The following is a 17,187-nucleotide window of genomic DNA, read 5'->3' as shown; positions in this document are numbered from 1 at the left end:
TCTATGGTTATGATACAAACCTGGGTGCATGTCCTAACATCACTGCAGACACCTCTCCATCTGTGGCTCAGATCATTGACAATCGAGAGTATCACTTACAAGCCCTGAAACAATGGCTGGAACAAGCCCAGAACCGAATGAAAATACAGGCTGACAAATAGCACTCTGATAAGTAATTTTTAGTGGGTGATCAAGTGTTACTGTGTCTGCAACCCTACACACAGTCTTCAGGGGCAAGTCGCCCATTTCCCAAACTCTCTTACAAATTCTTTGGACCATACAAAGTTTTGGAAAGGATCGGCAAAGTAGCTTACACACTGCAATTACCAGTTGACAGTCTCATACACCCAGTCTTCCATATTTCCCAGCTGAAAACATTCCATCCAGATCATACACCAGTGTTCTCCACTCTGCCAGTGGTCACTGACCTTCAAGCAACCTCTACTCAACCGTAACACATTCTAGACCGTCGTCTGGTCAAGAAAGGTAACACAGCAATACCACAAGTTCTATTGTCTTGGACAGGTTTGCCGGAAGCATCTGCTACCTGGGAAGAATACTACGTCGTCAAGCAAAGGTTTCCAGGTGCTCCGGCTTGGGGACAAGCCAGTCCTTCAGCGGGGGGAGCTGTCACGACTCAAGGCTGATGGCGAAGGCGGCAACTAGACAAGGCGCTTTTCAATACAGAAGACGTTATCTCTTATTAATGTAATAGTTAGTCTATGACATGTGGGTCCTCAGGACCAATGGCTGTATGCCTTATATTCTGAACTCGCTGCTGTAAGAGACTATCGAAATATTGTAATACAGAACCGCGAGAGACAGTGGTCGTCCTCTGCTCCGGTGGCCGATTCCGGCAGTATCCTTGTCTTGCTCACGTCGACGGCGGCTACGGGTGTTACAACCAGCCACCCTTTGGTCAATGCCCCCTAGTTGGGTTTCATTAATGAGTAATGTTGACACACTTTGTTAATTAATGGCCGGTTCCCTTTTTTTTTTTTGCGAGATAATGGCCGGTTCCCTGTGGTAACCTATGGGGTTGTCCAAAGGAAGTTCAATGCTCTATATTAAAACTTAAGATTAGGATCACATACTTTGGATTCGTTCTTGATACGTATGGTATGGCGAGACAAACTATGGAAAAAAGGCGCCAAGCTTTATCAATTGCAAATTGCTTGACCTGGCACCTTGTTGGCACCATCCAAGTATCCAACACTTGGCTTTGCCCTGATCTCGCTTCATGACAATAATTTCGTACTGCCCAAGACCATCAAAGATTGTTTTTCATCTTGTTACAGTCAGCTTTTAGCCATCGGGGAGCAAAGAGACATCCAGCTTCCAACTGGGTCAGCTTCCATGCTGTGTGCCCTGTCCGCGTATTACCTACCAGTTCATTGCATTCTTTGTGCCATCCAATGCAGATAAGCTTTTGATTATTTTATTCCTGATGCAGATTCACTTTCTGTGCCATGTGCTGTTGCACACTGACCAAGCGGAATTTGTACAGAAAATAACTCAGTTAAGGAATTTGTCTCTGCCGACAGGAACTCTCAGTTATCGAGTTAAACACAGCATTGCATAGAGAGTTTGCCATCTATTTGGACTAGTGAAATGCTGTTGAGCTTGGAAGAATACTATTTTGGCAGTCACTTGCACAAATCCCTCTCTGTTCCAAACTTAGAGGGATGCAGAATGATGATATATGTAATGATTAATGACAATAATCACAACATTAAAAGTATTATTTCTGCTCTTTATAAATAATAAAGAACTTATTGACCATCCAACACATTACACATCTTTATGAACCAATCTATTGTAGCAAAACTGAAAAAAATCTAAGCTACTTTTTTCTATCTCCACCTTTTGTAGATACACTTACTCAATTGGTGGATTGGTTGTGTTTGGTAGTCTTTGCCCGAGTACAATTGACTGAAATAGCCTGAGAGCGCGGTCTGGCTGTGCAAATGGCACCATGTGCGATGCACCTCGCACTGTGGCGAAGGTCAGAAAGTTGCCATACTCTGTCACCCAGCCTCCAACCTAGAATGCAAATGGCCAAAGATTTTTTTCCACGGTCAGAAGAGTTCTATTTGCATCAGAATCTTGTTTATACAGTATGAGCAACAAGTTCGTCAAGTTGGACACAAACTGTGGTTATTGGACATGCAAAACTATACCTGGCCTTTGCGGAACCAAGTGCTGTAGGGGACTGTGACATGCAACCCCATGGTGTGAGCTAGCTCTCGCACAAGGGTGCGGCTGCCCAACAAGGGCACAACAGAGTCTTGATCGCCGCTGTAGTGTCGAGTCATCGTGTCACAAGATATTGACATGAAGTGAACTGTTTTATGTATGAAGTAAAGGAGAGTTACATCACCTGAACACCCAAAGTGGTATCTTGTGCTCAACAATTCTTTGAAGTGTGGGCAAGATGTTGATGTTGCCATCGGTATTGCTGTAGTTCAGGATACTGGCACATGATGCAAATGACCCGTGTGAGTTTGCATTGGAGAGATGACCAACCTAATCATTTATATTCAATTTCTGATAATTGGGCTTCTCTCTACGTATCACAACTACTATTTATACGCTGTATGTATTTTCAACATTTTTGAAAGCAATTCTCTTTAGAATTATATATACTGGGAGGATACATAGGTAATAACAAGTGCGAAAAAACTCTTTTCTTGGAACTTTACTGTCAGAACGTACATAGTTGAAAACTACTTATGGAAGCATCTAAATTCTGAACAGTGTTAGGACAAAAAAAAATAACTGGTACAAGTAGCACTGGCACACTTACTCACTGCACATGCTCCACTGATACTTCAAATGCGTCCTATTAGCATGCAGAGCCTGCTGCACCTCTGGTAGATTGAAATAGAAAAACCTTTCATAGGACATGCAGACATCCACTCCAATACTGATTTTTGTCGCCTGCAATAAAAAAGAGTCAATCAAACGAGGAAACAAATGATTCTGTACATTGCATTTTGTACCATGAGGAGCAAGCATACATATTCTCGCAACCGTAGCTCCTGCATCACAATTGATGGGTAGCAGACATCAAGAATAACATCATAGTTGTTGACATAGTCTCCAACTATACTGTTTGCTTCTGCAATGGCATCGTTGCATGACTTGCTCTCATTGTGGGGGTCACTGAAGGTGTAATCCTCAAAATCACAACTGTGGCTGATCGCTAGAAATATTTCATCAGAGATCATGCCATGAGACCAGAAATACTCGTAGGTTGCAGGGACATCCCTATCAAGCTTGAGAAGCGGATTCCCGATCTGTTCAAGGCAATTTTGAGTTAAAACTTAGTAAGAACAATGAAGTTTAGGACATAGACCATCAATTACTTACAGCGACTCCCTTAATATTGAACTTGAAACCCTTTGATTTCTCGTTATGGGTGAGAAGTACATCAGTGAGTTGTGGTATATAATGCCCTGCATTGTTGTTTATCAATACCATTCACCATACAAGACAAACAGATTATACTAAAACATGAGAATTAACACTTGAAATACTTCATTACCTGCGTAACTCTCTCCAGTAAGAAATAAAGCTCTTGATCTGTACTCAGGAAACTTCGCATACCATCCCAACAAAAATTGGTACATGTCATTAGCTGCATAGTTAAATTGACAAACAGTGAGATCCAGAATTCCAGCTTAGTTCGCTATGATTAATTAACTGTCAGAGCAACTAACCTGTCCGCACATCTCCAGTGTTGTAGTCTGATGAAGTGTTTGAATAAGACCATCCAACTCCAGCCGGTGATTCCACAAACAGAAGATTGGACGCTGCCAAATTGAAGGTAAAACAGCATTGAAACAAGCTAAACGTTAAGACCTGCACTTTCCATTCTTACTGAAGAATGGGATGGAAATGTAACAACAGCCTAAAGGTCAACCTTTGTTCCATGACTTCTTGTTCAATCTGAGGCCTCGACCATCTCCTCGCGGATAAAACGGCCCTAGCTCTGTGAAAGCACCGCCTCCAATCGAAGAACAGCCAGGACCTGACAAATCAAATGGGCTGAGACTCTAAGCAGGGAGAATGTCTCCAACAACTTTAAAATGCATTTCCTGATAATTCATTAAGTTCATTGTCATTGTTGTTACCAGTAACAAATGTACTGTTCCGTGAAAGAAGTTTATTATTATTCTTCTTCTTTTCATCCACTGAGATGAAATCGAATTATGCCTGAAGCTTTCTACCGGTGTGTCTTTTGCTGCATGGGGATCAAATGATTTCTCACTTCTTTTGACATCCACAGGGTGACAGGGACCACACCACACAGAGCCCGATAGAGTAAGGCTCTAAACGGGCAAGGTCACATGGTCATGGTGACATCCAACTACAAAGATACCCTAGTACTTAGTAGTAGTAAACAGGGTGTCAAGATGCAAGTTAGGCCTTGTTTAGTTTCTCCCCCTAAAGCTTACTTTCTATCCCATCGAATGTCTGGACATATGAATAGAGTATTAAATATAGACTTAAAAAAATAACTAATTGCATAGTTTGTGACTAATTTACGAGACGAATCTTTTAAGCCTAATTAGTCCATGATTTGATAATGTGGTGCTACAGTACACACATGTGCTACGGATTAATTAGGCTTAATAAATTCGTCTCGGGGATTACTGACAGATTCTGTAATTTGTTTTTTTATTAGTATCCAAACACCACATGCGACACCCTATGTGATGTAACGCCCCAAAACTTTACGCCCTGGATTTAGCGCGTGTTTAGTTGCCCAAATTTTGGAATTTGGGCTACTGTAGCACTTTCGTTTTTATTTGGCAAATAGTGTTCAATCGTGGATTAATTAGGCTCAAAACGTTTGTCTCGTAATTTCCAACCAAACTGTGCAATTAGTTTTTTTTTCGTCTACATTTAATGCTCCATGTATCGCAAGATTCGATGTGATGGGTACTGTAGCACTTTTTTGGATTTTGGGGTGGAAACTAAACACGCGGTTAAACAAAGCCTTAATAATGATGATTCCTTGCTATTTTTTCTTGGCAGGTGTGGAGCAGGTAACGAATAGAAGCTAGTCCTTTGTTTCCAGTCCAGGAAACACTACCTGGCATCATAATCCCCACCCACCTGAACAAGGAAACATATGCTGGATACCGAATAAAAAATATACTAGTAGATTATTTCTTAAAGATATACTATTAAATTTTAAAAAAGGCATATTTGAGAAAATTGATTAATTACAAATTTTTAAAAGCAACGTGTTGATGTGTCTAATGGAACAGTTACAGCTACCAGATTCCAAGTGACAGAACATCAGATATGTTTTGTTTCTGCTAAAAAGACCAAACGAAACTACAAGACAGATAACAAGACGGCCCCAGACAGAGGCGAACTGGAATCCAATGGATCTGTTAAAAAAAACAAAGTCCATCAAGATTCAAGGCACTGTAACAAGGGGATTGAGATCCCTGCAGCATCAATCAAATCGAGTGCAATTCAACAACAGTGAAACCAAACGATTCAATTCTGAATTTCATCAAGGAAATTCATGAAATTCAGATGCAGACATTCTGGAGGACGGTGGACAGATTACTAGTAGCCGAAAAAAAACCCCCCCGCATTCCCCTGTCAAAATCGTCGCTTCAGTTCAGGCAGAGTAAAAACAAGAGCACACAACTTCCACCAAAATTTACTTTACTCTGTGAGAGAGAGAAGGCGAGTGGTAGGTGGTAGCAACGAACCTCCATTAAGCCAAAGCGTGAGCGGCTTAGCGGCAGCGTCCTGCTGCCCCTCGGCGAAGTAGTAGAAGAGGCTCCTGCCGGCCTTGACGTCGACGTCGACGTACCCGGCGAACTGCCTGAACGTGACCGGCGGCTGGCCCGGCAGCCGCGTGACCAAATCCTCGGCCGGGAACGCCCGCACGCCGCCACCGCCACCAAGAAGCCAGCAGCCCACGGCGGCCACCGCCAGCGCCACGGCTCTCCAAGAAGCCGCCATTGCCGGCCGCCCCTGCTGCAAGAGCCAACGGAACAGGGAGGGAGGGAGGGAGGAGGCGGTGCCCAGTTGATGTGGGCGTCGAAGCTTTGGAGGAAGGAAGAAACAGTAGCGGCGTCCGGCGGGCCCTATATATATCGGGGCCGCCTAGCCTAGCTTTTCCCAAGTCTGCTGCCACGCGAAAAGACTGCGGGATTAGCTCGGCGGTTTCTCTGTGCTCCTGAGTCCTGATTTTCGGTAAGGAAGTGATTTAGGGCCTCGTTTAGATTGCGAAAAAATTTCAACCCGATGAATAGTAGCACTTTCGTCTTATTTGACAAATATTGTTCAATCGTGGACCAACTAGGCTCAAAAGATTCATCTCGTGATTTCGAACTAAACTGTGCAATTAGTTATTTTTTTTACCTACATTTAATACTCCATGCAAGCGGCTAAAAATTGATGTGATGGAGAGAGAGTGAAAAAACTTGGAATTTGGATGTAATCTAAACAAGGCCTAGGTTTCAAATTTCGTTGTAGGCATGACCACTTGACCATCTGTTTCGTCCAGGAATGCATAATGCAAATCAAACCATTTACGTGGATTAATTAGTTTTCATTTCATTGAGAACATGTATATTGATTTTTTCGTATGATTTACCATAAATTAGTAGATACAGTAAGGTTCGACCAGACTTACAATAGTGTGACAGTTGTCGCGTTTAAATAATTTTTTGATATAAATAGATTGCTTTTATTGTTTTTGTTTAATAAGGATGTTAATTAAATATAAATCGCCATCTTCCACCCACAGCAAAATAAAAATGTGACATAGGTGGAGCATTGGTTGACTCTGGTCTCACGTGCACTAATTGGATTATTGGAAGTCATTCTTTGCAGCAGTATAATTCCTGTTGTTTGCCTGCAATCTTGGGCATCTCATTTTTCAGCTCTCATTTCAATCACTGAGGCCTTGTTTAGATTGCCTCAAAATTTCAAGTTTTTTCACTCTCTCTCCATCACATCAATTTTTAAACATATGCATGGAGTATTAAATGTAGGTAAAAAAAATAACTAATTGTACAGTTTGGTTGTAAATCACGAGACGAATCTCTTAAGCCTAGTTAATCCATGATCGGACAAAGTTTGTCAAATACAAACGAAACGTGCTACAGTGTCCAGATTGCAAAAATTTACAATCTAAACAAGGCCTGAACTCATATTCTTGCTGGAACATTTTACTCCCTACAGTCAAATCTCAAGTGTCAACCATCTCACATTTTTTTTGGCATGAAAAATGTTCGCGAATTTTGGGAATTTGGCTACTGCAGCACTTTCGTTTTTATTTGGCAATTAGTGTTCAATCATGGACTAATTAGGTTCAAAACGTTCGTCTCGCAATTTTTAACAAAACTGTGCAATTAGTTTTTTTTCGTCTATATTTAATGCTCCATGCATGTATCGCAAGATTTAATGTGATAACTATTATAGCACTTTTTAGAAAACTTTTTGAAACTAAACCAACACGTAGGCATTAGGGGCGTAGGAGCTAGGGTTGCTCGTCTCAAAATCGGCATTATCGCTCCTACCTGAGACAATAGGTAGCCGTTGGAGGGAGTACCAGGAAGCGATAAGAAGCCATTTACTGCTGAGTGGTGGCAGCCAAGTAAAGTCGGGTCAGAGGTCAGAGGCATTCAAGCCCGGTGCGTCAGCCGTCGCGAAGGCTGAAATGGCATGGCTTGGCATATGTGGCCGTCAGGCACAGCTCACCTCATTCAAGACTCATCATGCCAGATGCGTCCAGTCCAGGTCCAGTACTCCAGAAGCGGTAGCTACCAGCCTACCAACCTCTGGATTTCATTTCTTGCAACGGATGGCACTGTGCCACTCTCCATTCGATCGATAATTTTAGTAGGTAATTACTCACTCGCTCGGTCCTTAAATAAACGTCGTTTTTTTCCTGACGTAAGTTCGACTCGATAGGTAGAAAATATATATAATATTTATATCTCTAAATAAATTTATTATAAAAATATATTCAATAATTTATCTAATCATATTAATTTTATATCATAAATATTAATATATTTATATATATATTTAGTTAAAGTTGTTTATTAGAATACAAAAGACAGTTATTTAGGGACAGAGAGAGTAGTGGTCAATTAATTAGGAGGAAACTATTCGACGGCTTAGAGGATGATTATTTTAAAATCAGGCAATACTCTCAAGGCAGTAAAAATTTCACCGTAATAGTATTCGCAAAAACAAAAAATCACCGGAATAGTACAGGAATTTAAAAAAAAATCCTACATTCAATAGAGGGCCAAATTCAACACCAAAAGATATTATATTTGTCCTAAAAAGATGAAACTTAAATTATCTTAAGTTTAACTAAATTTATAGAAAAAATAATATCAACATGTATAACTCCTAATAGTTATATAAGGAAATATATCTTATGGTGAATTTAATGATACTTATTTAATATGATATTATTAGTCCACAAGCACCCAAACGGATGGGCTAATGGGTCTAATTTTTAGCTAAGCCTCCAACTAATTGTTAGTCTACTAGTTGGTAAAGCCCAGCTAATCGGGATTAATAGGGGCAACTAATCTTGAAAGTCAAAAACACCCCTAGGTGCAAATCAATTATAGCGTATTTTGCCTAGGCTCTACAGAAAAACGCCGCCGCCGCCCTTGCTCCTAGGACTCACGGCTGCCATGCCTCCACCTAGGGCTCCTCTCCTTCTTCCTCTCTGGTGCGCCTACTGGAGGTAAGGAGAACGAACCCATCTCTCTTTTTCGTAGTTTTTAGTTCTACTTTGTTTAGGGCTCAGTTTAAATAAATCTTTCGGCAAAATTAGATGAATTTCGATCTGGATCGTGTTTCCGGTGATGATTTCGATGATTGCCACGATAAGATCGTCGTTGTAGGTGTCGATTTCATCGGTAGACGGCCAATTTGTGGCCTTTATCAGCAAGCGGAGGGGTATTTCTGGGAGCCCCCTATGAGGACAGCGACTCCGGGTCATCGATCTCATCGTCGATGGTCGCGGAGAGGAATTTAATGTCTTGAGGTGATGAATCTGCAGCCTATGTTGTATCCGACGATACAACTGTCAATATTGTTTCAACGATTTAGATGCGTTTGGGCCGGGGCTGGTTTCCAAAGTGTTGGATCTTGTGACATGTCCAATGTTTTGTGGTTGGTCGTTGAATTCGTCATAAGGACTGCTTTGGCTCCGGCGTTTGAGGGATGCCATTAGAGAAGAAGATGGAAGAATCTGGATAGAATATTATGTATTTATTTATTTCAGATTTTTTATGTGTAATTTGAAGATACGTTGTACCAAGATTTAATATAAGTCCCTTTCCGTTGGCAAAAAAAGTAAAAAAACACCCCTCCCTAGTCTTTGCACGCAATTAGGCAGTGCAAAGAGACAAGACGCATCAATATCTTTGTCTTGAAACAGAGCTATCCATTTTTTTTTCTGAATCCAAATAGAACTATCCATTAGTCATAGGATCCAAATGGCACGGGACTAATTTTCAACCAGCTAATTATTAGCCAACTAATAACTAGTTGGTCCTAGTTCAAACTAACAACAAGTCCTTATACATCCGAACAAGCCATGTATCTTTTTATATAACTTTGATCAAACTTTAGATCGTTTGAGTCAACACCATTTTAGAATTACATCCTTCCTGGTACGAAAGGATTTCTAATAGTTATCACTAGAGATTAGCGGACCCTGGAGATCCCGGAGGCTTTCATGGACAACCTAATAAATTAGACCTCATCACCTTGGATTATCTGCAATGCTTTGTGAGAGAAGATTTGCTTTCTCCTCTCATGGAGCACTGTAGCAGCAGCGCTATAGACTGCAGCTGAACAATATGCATAAGCTGTTCGACTAATAGTTTATACGGCTGATAAGCCGGATGATACTGATTTATTGTGAGAGAAATACAAATATACCATGGCTAATAAGTCGGGCCGATAACTTCAAGCGAACAGAGATGTCTAGACCTGGCAGGAACTTTGAAGAGCCTAAGCAGAGTCTGTTAACGAAATCTGGTCGGCAGTCTACCGAGGGGTAATACCCATGGTAGTAGATGAATCGGTGGAGGTGCGCGTGAAGAAACTAGATGGTGATACAGAACGCAAGAGACAACGATTAGGCAGGTTCATGCCGTCAGCTTAACGTAATACCCTACGTCATGTGTCTTTAGTAAATTGTACTATGAGATGGGATGAAAACAAGGGGTCCCTACCTGCCTTATATAGATTGGAGGTAGGGTTACAAGTCGGTTACATATATCCTGATCGGTTTACACGATAGGAATTACAGATATTGCGGTATCTAGCATATGCGAACGGATCTTACTTGATCGGCAAGGATCTTCATGTAGCCTTACGGGGCACGCTGACCTGTGCCGTGCTCCGCGCGGCGTAGTCTTATGGGCTGGGCCTTCCCTGGCGGCTCGACCCTTGTGAAGCCCTATGGGTATCGGGGGTTATACCACCACAGTTAGTCCCCGAGCGCCTTATCCACTGAGCAACACCATCTTGAGCTTGTCCGAGCTGTCCAACTTGCTACTAATGACCAGGGCAGGCTTCCGACCAGTTTAACTAGGAGCCGAGCTATTGAAAGAATCTTCCGAGCAGTCGGAGCATATGTCCGAGCAGCTTAACTGGGAGCCGAAACAGGACTTCCTCGAAGTTGAGGTTTGCCAGAAGGAGGTAAGGAGCTCAAGTGAAAAAATTTGAGGACTTCACCTTAGGTAAAGTGTGCCCACTTAGTTTCTAGGCGACGAAGTTAAACATTTAGCGTCCCTGACTTAGTGAGCGTGGAGGAACTTACTCCCTCAACGGCATAGAGGGATGCTTAGCACCCATGACTTAAGCAGAATTGACTCTTAGAGCCAAACAGAGCGACGACGACCGGAGTCTGTGACTTAGTCGCTGTGAAGAGGACAAGGTCCTAGAGATAAGCACATTCACCGCAAGTTGAAGTGTGCCCACTTAATCCCCGAGCCTGACAGTAGGTGAAGTATTTACGTGGTGCCAAGGTCCAAAAATAGACTTCAGGTGCCAGACCAGTCCCCAACTTAGCTAGAAACCAGTCCCCAACTTAGCTAAGAAAAAAATCCAAAGTAGAGAAGCAGTACAGTTATCGTCGGATGACATGTACACAAGTAATCCCGAGCCTACTAGAAGATTGAGAAGGAACCTTGTAGCAGGGTCAAGAAAAGAAAATCTGCTTGAAAAATGTCAAAGAATAACTGTTGGACAGCGCTTAGCGCTGAAGTCGACTCAGCAGCCTACGTATGACACAGTTTATCTTATAGGCCCACTAGGCCCATTTAATAGCCCAGGGTAGTGCACGGAAGTTTCGGGGATGAACGCAGCGCGGCGGGCATGGTTTCCCAAAAACCCTTGAAGGCAAAGGTTTAGGGGTCGAACCATTATAAGGCGCCACGGCCCCGATGCACACTCCCCATCATTTCTCCGTTGCATCATCTTCTTCCTCATGCTCACGCCTCTGTGCCATGCAATCGCTCCCCCATTAGGGCTATTTCAAACACAAAAACCAACCCAACTCCTGAGATATGCTTGATGGAGCCAAAAAGGAGCCGTGGGAGCTCGAGGACGGTGGCGCACGGAGTGAGCCGCGACAAGGAGTGGACGTGATCCATCAGCAATGAGGCAGCACTCAAGAATCTCATGGTGCACGGCGTACTGCCCGATAGGGCGATGGTGGGATGGTGCCTGACGGACAGTGAGGAATTCCCCACGCCCCGCACCGATGAATTAGTTGTCTTCAAAGATTATTTCTTCTGTGGGTTTGGCATTCCCCTTCATTTGTTTCTTCATGGGCTGATCGATTACTATGTGATTAGTCTCTGCAATCTCAACCCAAACTCTATCCTTCACATAGCCATCTTCATCAATTTTTGCGAGGCGTATCTGGGAATCCTTCCCCATTTCAACCTCTTTCGTCATTTCTTTTGTCTCAAAATCCAGGGGGATCTAGATCTAGGGTTGTGGGCGCCGCTTATCTATAGCTTTAGGACAGGATGGTGAGCCAGTACATCATCGTCCCGCTCAATACAAATGTGAAGTACTAGGCGTCTAAATGGTTTTATATCAGGCAGGTGGAGCCGTATGTTGCGTGTGATGTAGACCAGATCCCGGTGAGCAATTCCAAGTGGTCGGAGAGGCCCAGATCCAACGGGATGGAGAAGGTGAGGGAGCTCCTAAGGTTGATTGACCACAAGAGAGTCGATGGCATCATTGTGGGAGACACCGATAGGACGCACGAGGTGCCCGAGGAAATTAACCGGGACAAGGTCAAGCACTGGATCTCGATGCTCTTTAATCTCGTAGGTCAGCTATCCGTCAGGGACCAGTAGAGGGCCTTTAGTGTTAGAAATCTCCTCCAACGGTAAGAGTCCTTTTGTGGATGTTTGCTTAATCCTTTTTGTTGAGCAATGTATTCATGCATGTTGTTGAAGATTCATGGGTAGGACCGAGCGATGTATTTTTCGATGGTGCCCTCAGTGGACTAGCCGAGAGGTGTGGATGCTCATTCAAGCAGTCCTCAGCATTAGCCAAGCTCGGATGCTGATGAGGAGGAGTCAGAGAGCCATGGAGCTAGAATTGATGACGGGCGAACGAGGTATGTCCGCGAGAAGCTTCAAGGCAATTGGCCCATTGATGAGGAGCTATCCATGAAAAGGAGGAAAATAGTGAGGCCCTCCCAAGGTGAGGAGGGGCCAGTTAGCATCGGTGGTTTCACCTAGCCCCAGAGGTGGTAGATGGTTCTGTTAGAGACGTCCTCTAACGATGAGCTAGCGGTTCCACCACCTACGAGCACCGAGATGCCGCCACTGATTGTCCCGGCGGGGGTAGAGACGCGGGAGAGGTGACGGATGCGTGAGGCCATAGTGGTAGTCCTTGAAACTGCTCGAGCGACCCTAGTTGCGACAGCCAGGACGACCACCGTAGTCCCTAAGGCTGCATGGGTGATGCTGGTGGCTGGAGTGACCACCCCAAGGGCGATGGAAGTGCTAGGTGGACCTGCTATGGGGTAGAGTGGCTCAGGAATGGCACACCAGTTTAGGACATTTTGGCATGAATCATAGTTGTAAGTATTCTTATTTGCAATATATCACACGTGCAAAGTCGTTGCCTAAAGAGATTGTTTCTTTATCATAGTACGGAGTCAACTGCTGACCTACAACTGTTAGCTGCTAATGATGTGGGGCACGTGATAGAGCTAGAGGCTCCTCACACTAGGTAGGAGCGGGTAGGAGTAGACCTAGTTGCCGCTGCCGTGGAGCAATCATCGGCCACGGAACTGGTCGCCCCTATGGTGGAGGAGCCGCCGACCGCCGGGGCGACCTCACCTGGTGGTGGGGTGCACGATGAGGGTGATCCGGTAGACATGCTGGGCTATGAGGGAGCATGGACCAAGGCGGCGACATCAGCTACTCTTGCTGGAGTAGGAGCAGAGACCGCAGGGGATGCGCTAAGTAGTGTGGTGTGGTAGAACCGCCTGGAATAACACACTTTTAGAGGCGCTTGTCTTCCACTAGACACTAAGCTCCCCAAAAATGGGCTAAAACGAACAATTCCATCGAGCACACCCAAAGGGAGAACTCGAAACAATCCACATTTTACATCTAGAATCCAATAATGAGTATGAGCTTACAATACTTAGTCCATTTCATACAACATAAAGTCTTGGAAATTATTTATTACAATGCCAGAGTCCAGAGTGCAATAATGAAACAACGGAATGTAATAATCATCTAGCGGAAATGATACACGGATCCATCTGTGCCCACCAGAAGAATCATCTAGCAGAAATGATACATGGATCCATCTATGCCCACTAGAAGAATCCTCCACACAAGAGCTAACTCCTCAAGCTACACCTGCAATAGGGTAAAATAAACCCTGAGTACACAATGTACTCGTAAGACTTACCCAACTAGTGGAAATATTTTTCTGACTCTCAAGGATATAATAGGCAATATAGTTTGCTATGTTTCTTTTATTTGCGAAAAGCATTACTAATAGTGCATCCTTAAGGTCAAGTTTTATTAGCAGTCATGATTACTTTATTAACTAACCATTCTAGGTAAGCACATGTTCTACCTACAAGCAAGAGATGAGCAATCAGAACCATTTTACCACATTTCATCCTCCAGTTCTTACTACAGTGCTAGACCATAGCCAAGTCGTACCATCTCACAGAAATGGCGAACCAATGTATCCTAGCTAGGTACACTGAAACACACGCCTCGCTTGTACCCCAGGCACAAACGAGACCAACCCATTCCACTCCTATCGAGGGGTCTAGGTCCCTGTCCAAACTTGGACTCCAAGCACCCACACTTGAGACCTGGTCTTAGTATGGTGCTTAGACCTCCACCTTTCCCCACCTCCAATTAGTCGGTCCGAAAAGAGCCGGAACCCACGACAAAAAGCGCAATGAGCCTTCCCGCTCCCATAAGCAAGTATGTGCTTAGGATAATAAGTCTATGACCTGACTACCATCCACAGTAATGGACGGTCCTCAATCGACACGGATAGGGAAAATAGTGTAACCAAGCTAAGCGTCGTGGCCGCAGGACATAACTTGTTACACCCACCAATACCCATACCATATCCCTGCTCGGTCTCTATTTTCTTTTCATCGTTTTATCAGGAGAGTAATAATAATATTCCTACTTATGAATAACGACAGGTTACCCATGCTACTGATAGCCTAAGCATAACAGCTACTCGAACCTGCACTAGTAAGACTCTTAGGATGGATAAATATATGCATGTGGTTTCCATAAAACTCCTGCAATGTAAATGCACAACACATATATATATATGCGATGAATATGAAAAATAGAGGTTATGCACCGAGGCTTGCCTTGGGCAGGCGCGATGTCAGTTGAGTCAGTCAGTTGTGGCTCTAGGACCTCCTCCTGCATGAGAATCTCCTCCTCGTCCTCCTCAATGATCTCCTCGAACTCGTGATTGCCTATGATCACGATCTCCGCCAACTCGTTCTCTATATGCATGCGATGATGATGATGCAACAACTTAGTATTTAGGCAACAATAACTCTTAAAATAAGGACACATATGCCATACTAACAAGCTAGCTCTAATGACTAAAATATTAAGCTAACCATAAGCTCTATCAAATCAAGTGTCAAGCTCACCCTAACAAGTGCTTCATTTCATAAGTCAATATCCTTCTCTTATTCATATTAAAGGTTTAACGGATATTTAGCGACCTAACAACCAAGCTATCTTAGGGCTGCAATAATTACAGTAAGCACATAATAATACAATGAAGCTACTGTAAAAATTTTAGGATCAAAGCTATCACCAATTTACCACAAAAATTCCTACAATAATTACCCTAATAATATAAAACACGTTCAAACGATTTAATAGCCCTTAGTTCCAACATAGATATGTATGAACTAACTATACCAACAGATAGACAATAATTTTAGGAACCTAACAAAATTTGTTTCACAATTTTTGGACACCTATATGATTTCATATTAATTACAAAAGATCGGCTCAGAAATTAAAATAGAAAGCTATTACTAATTTCTTAAGAAAAAGAAAAACTGATTCCACCGCGTGGCCCACGCATGAGATGGCCCACAGCGGAGGAGCCCGCGTGCACTGGCGCTTTTGCAAAAGAGCCCTCAGACTTCTCTTGAATTACACCTAAGTCCTAACACTATTTCTTCCTCTCTCTCTCTAGCGAATTCATTTAATGTCCTGAGTTTTTCCTAATTTCCCTGCGTGCACCCTCGGGCAACCCTATGCATGGCGACGTGGTGAGCGGTGGCACTGGGTATCTACACCGACCACCTAGGGCCTGTGCGGACCCATCTAATGGGTCGATCACCATCTCTGACCTAGACTACCGTGCTGGGTGGTGGTGAGGAGTGGCGAGGCTCACTGGTGAGGACTGCAGCGACGCGTGGCCATCCACGATGGCGACATGACTATTCCGGTGAACTAGGGCAGCTACAGGCCTAACCAGCTAACGTGTGAGCATCAGGAGCTTACCGTGGAGTCAATTGAAGTGACAGTTGGGGTAGAGGATGGCGGAGGAGGGCTGGGCGCGTGTGACCAAGCTGTGTGGTAGTGCACCGTGGCTAACACGACCATGACGATGGTGCCAGGGTAGTGATAGCGGTTTAGCTGATGAGCGCAGGGCGAAGAGGGAGTCAAGGCAAAGCTAATAGCGTAGCTGGGCCGACCTCTCATAGCTTCTTGGCGAGTTGCCACCTGCACCAGCCGGGCGTGGCCTTAATGGCCCGGTGGCAAGGTAATGGCCAAATTGTGGCTTGGCCGAGCTCAACTCAAGGCATGATAGGGTCGACCAGCTAGCTGGCTTAATGGCAAGGCCGCGGATGCGTTGAATCAGATTGAGGTGATCTCTCTCTAGATGATTTCGTGGTCGTGGCTCAGATGATAGAGGTGGCAGGGAGAAGGGTCGGTCCAGGTTCTGGCCGTCCTCGCTTTGGCAGCAAGCGGTAGGCCGAACCCGAGATAGCACCAACACGCTCGCCATGAGATAATGTAGCCCAACATCATGCCCGCGTGTAGAGGCAGTTTGGGAGCACGACATGTGTGGCTGCAGTGCCATTAAGGAGAGGCGATGGCGCAAGGCAGTAGGGGCAGCCCACGTGCATGCGGCAACAAGGCGAGCAATAGCAGCATAGCATGGTGCCATAGTGGCAGCAGCACCACATGACAGCGACCAATGGCGGTAGTGGTTGTGCCCCAGTAGCTTGGTAAGGTGGCAGCGGTGGTGGCAGCAGCGCGGTGGCGAGGTGGGGCAACAACGCAGCAGCCCATAGCGCCAGGCCACAGCCAGGCCGAGCATGGCGATGTCAAGGTCCTGAGCGTGGTGACTGCGCCCACCCGGCCAACCATCCTGAGACTGTGTTCGTGCACAAATTTTGAAGCATCGATAAAAGCTAACTATTGAAGTTGAAACTACACCGCCTTCACTATGCTAAAGAGGGCCTATTAGGCTACCAACCAGAGCTAAAACATGACACCACCTCTTCACAGGATTAATTCCCAAACATAGTGCTGTCGAACTATCTTTAGACGAGGAATTTTCTAAGTCTTAAGCTGGATTCAATTTCAAGTTCCATTTCTAAGCTAT

General features: G+C 44.2%; 1 protein-coding gene across 1 annotated transcript; it reads right to left on the bottom strand.

Moving 5' to 3' along the window:
• Window positions 1-1,704: 1,704 nt before the first annotated feature.
• On the bottom strand, window positions 1,705-6,056 carry LOC136481886 (serine carboxypeptidase-like 42). The gene is made up of 10 exons (XM_066479166.1): window positions 5,739-6,056; window positions 3,926-4,033; window positions 3,723-3,815; window positions 3,548-3,640; window positions 3,373-3,458; window positions 3,021-3,299; window positions 2,807-2,940; window positions 2,381-2,473; window positions 2,181-2,298; window positions 1,705-2,043 (listed from the first exon to the last, which is right to left on the bottom strand). Exons 1-10 carry the CDS (start codon window positions 5,992-5,994, stop codon window positions 1,879-1,881), a joined length of 1,425 nt encoding a protein of 474 aa, XP_066335263.1. The 5' UTR covers window positions 5,995-6,056; the 3' UTR covers window positions 1,705-1,878.
• Between the last annotated feature and the right edge of the window lie 11,131 nt (window positions 6,057-17,187).

This window comes from Miscanthus floridulus, chromosome 9 (genome assembly GCF_019320115.1).
Source record: "Miscanthus floridulus cultivar M001 chromosome 9, ASM1932011v1, whole genome shotgun sequence".
Lineage (NCBI taxonomy): Eukaryota > Viridiplantae > Streptophyta > Magnoliopsida > Poales > Poaceae > Miscanthus > Miscanthus floridulus.
The sequence above is the reverse complement of the archived record's forward strand: the minus strand, read 5'-3'. Positions and strand labels throughout refer to the sequence as shown.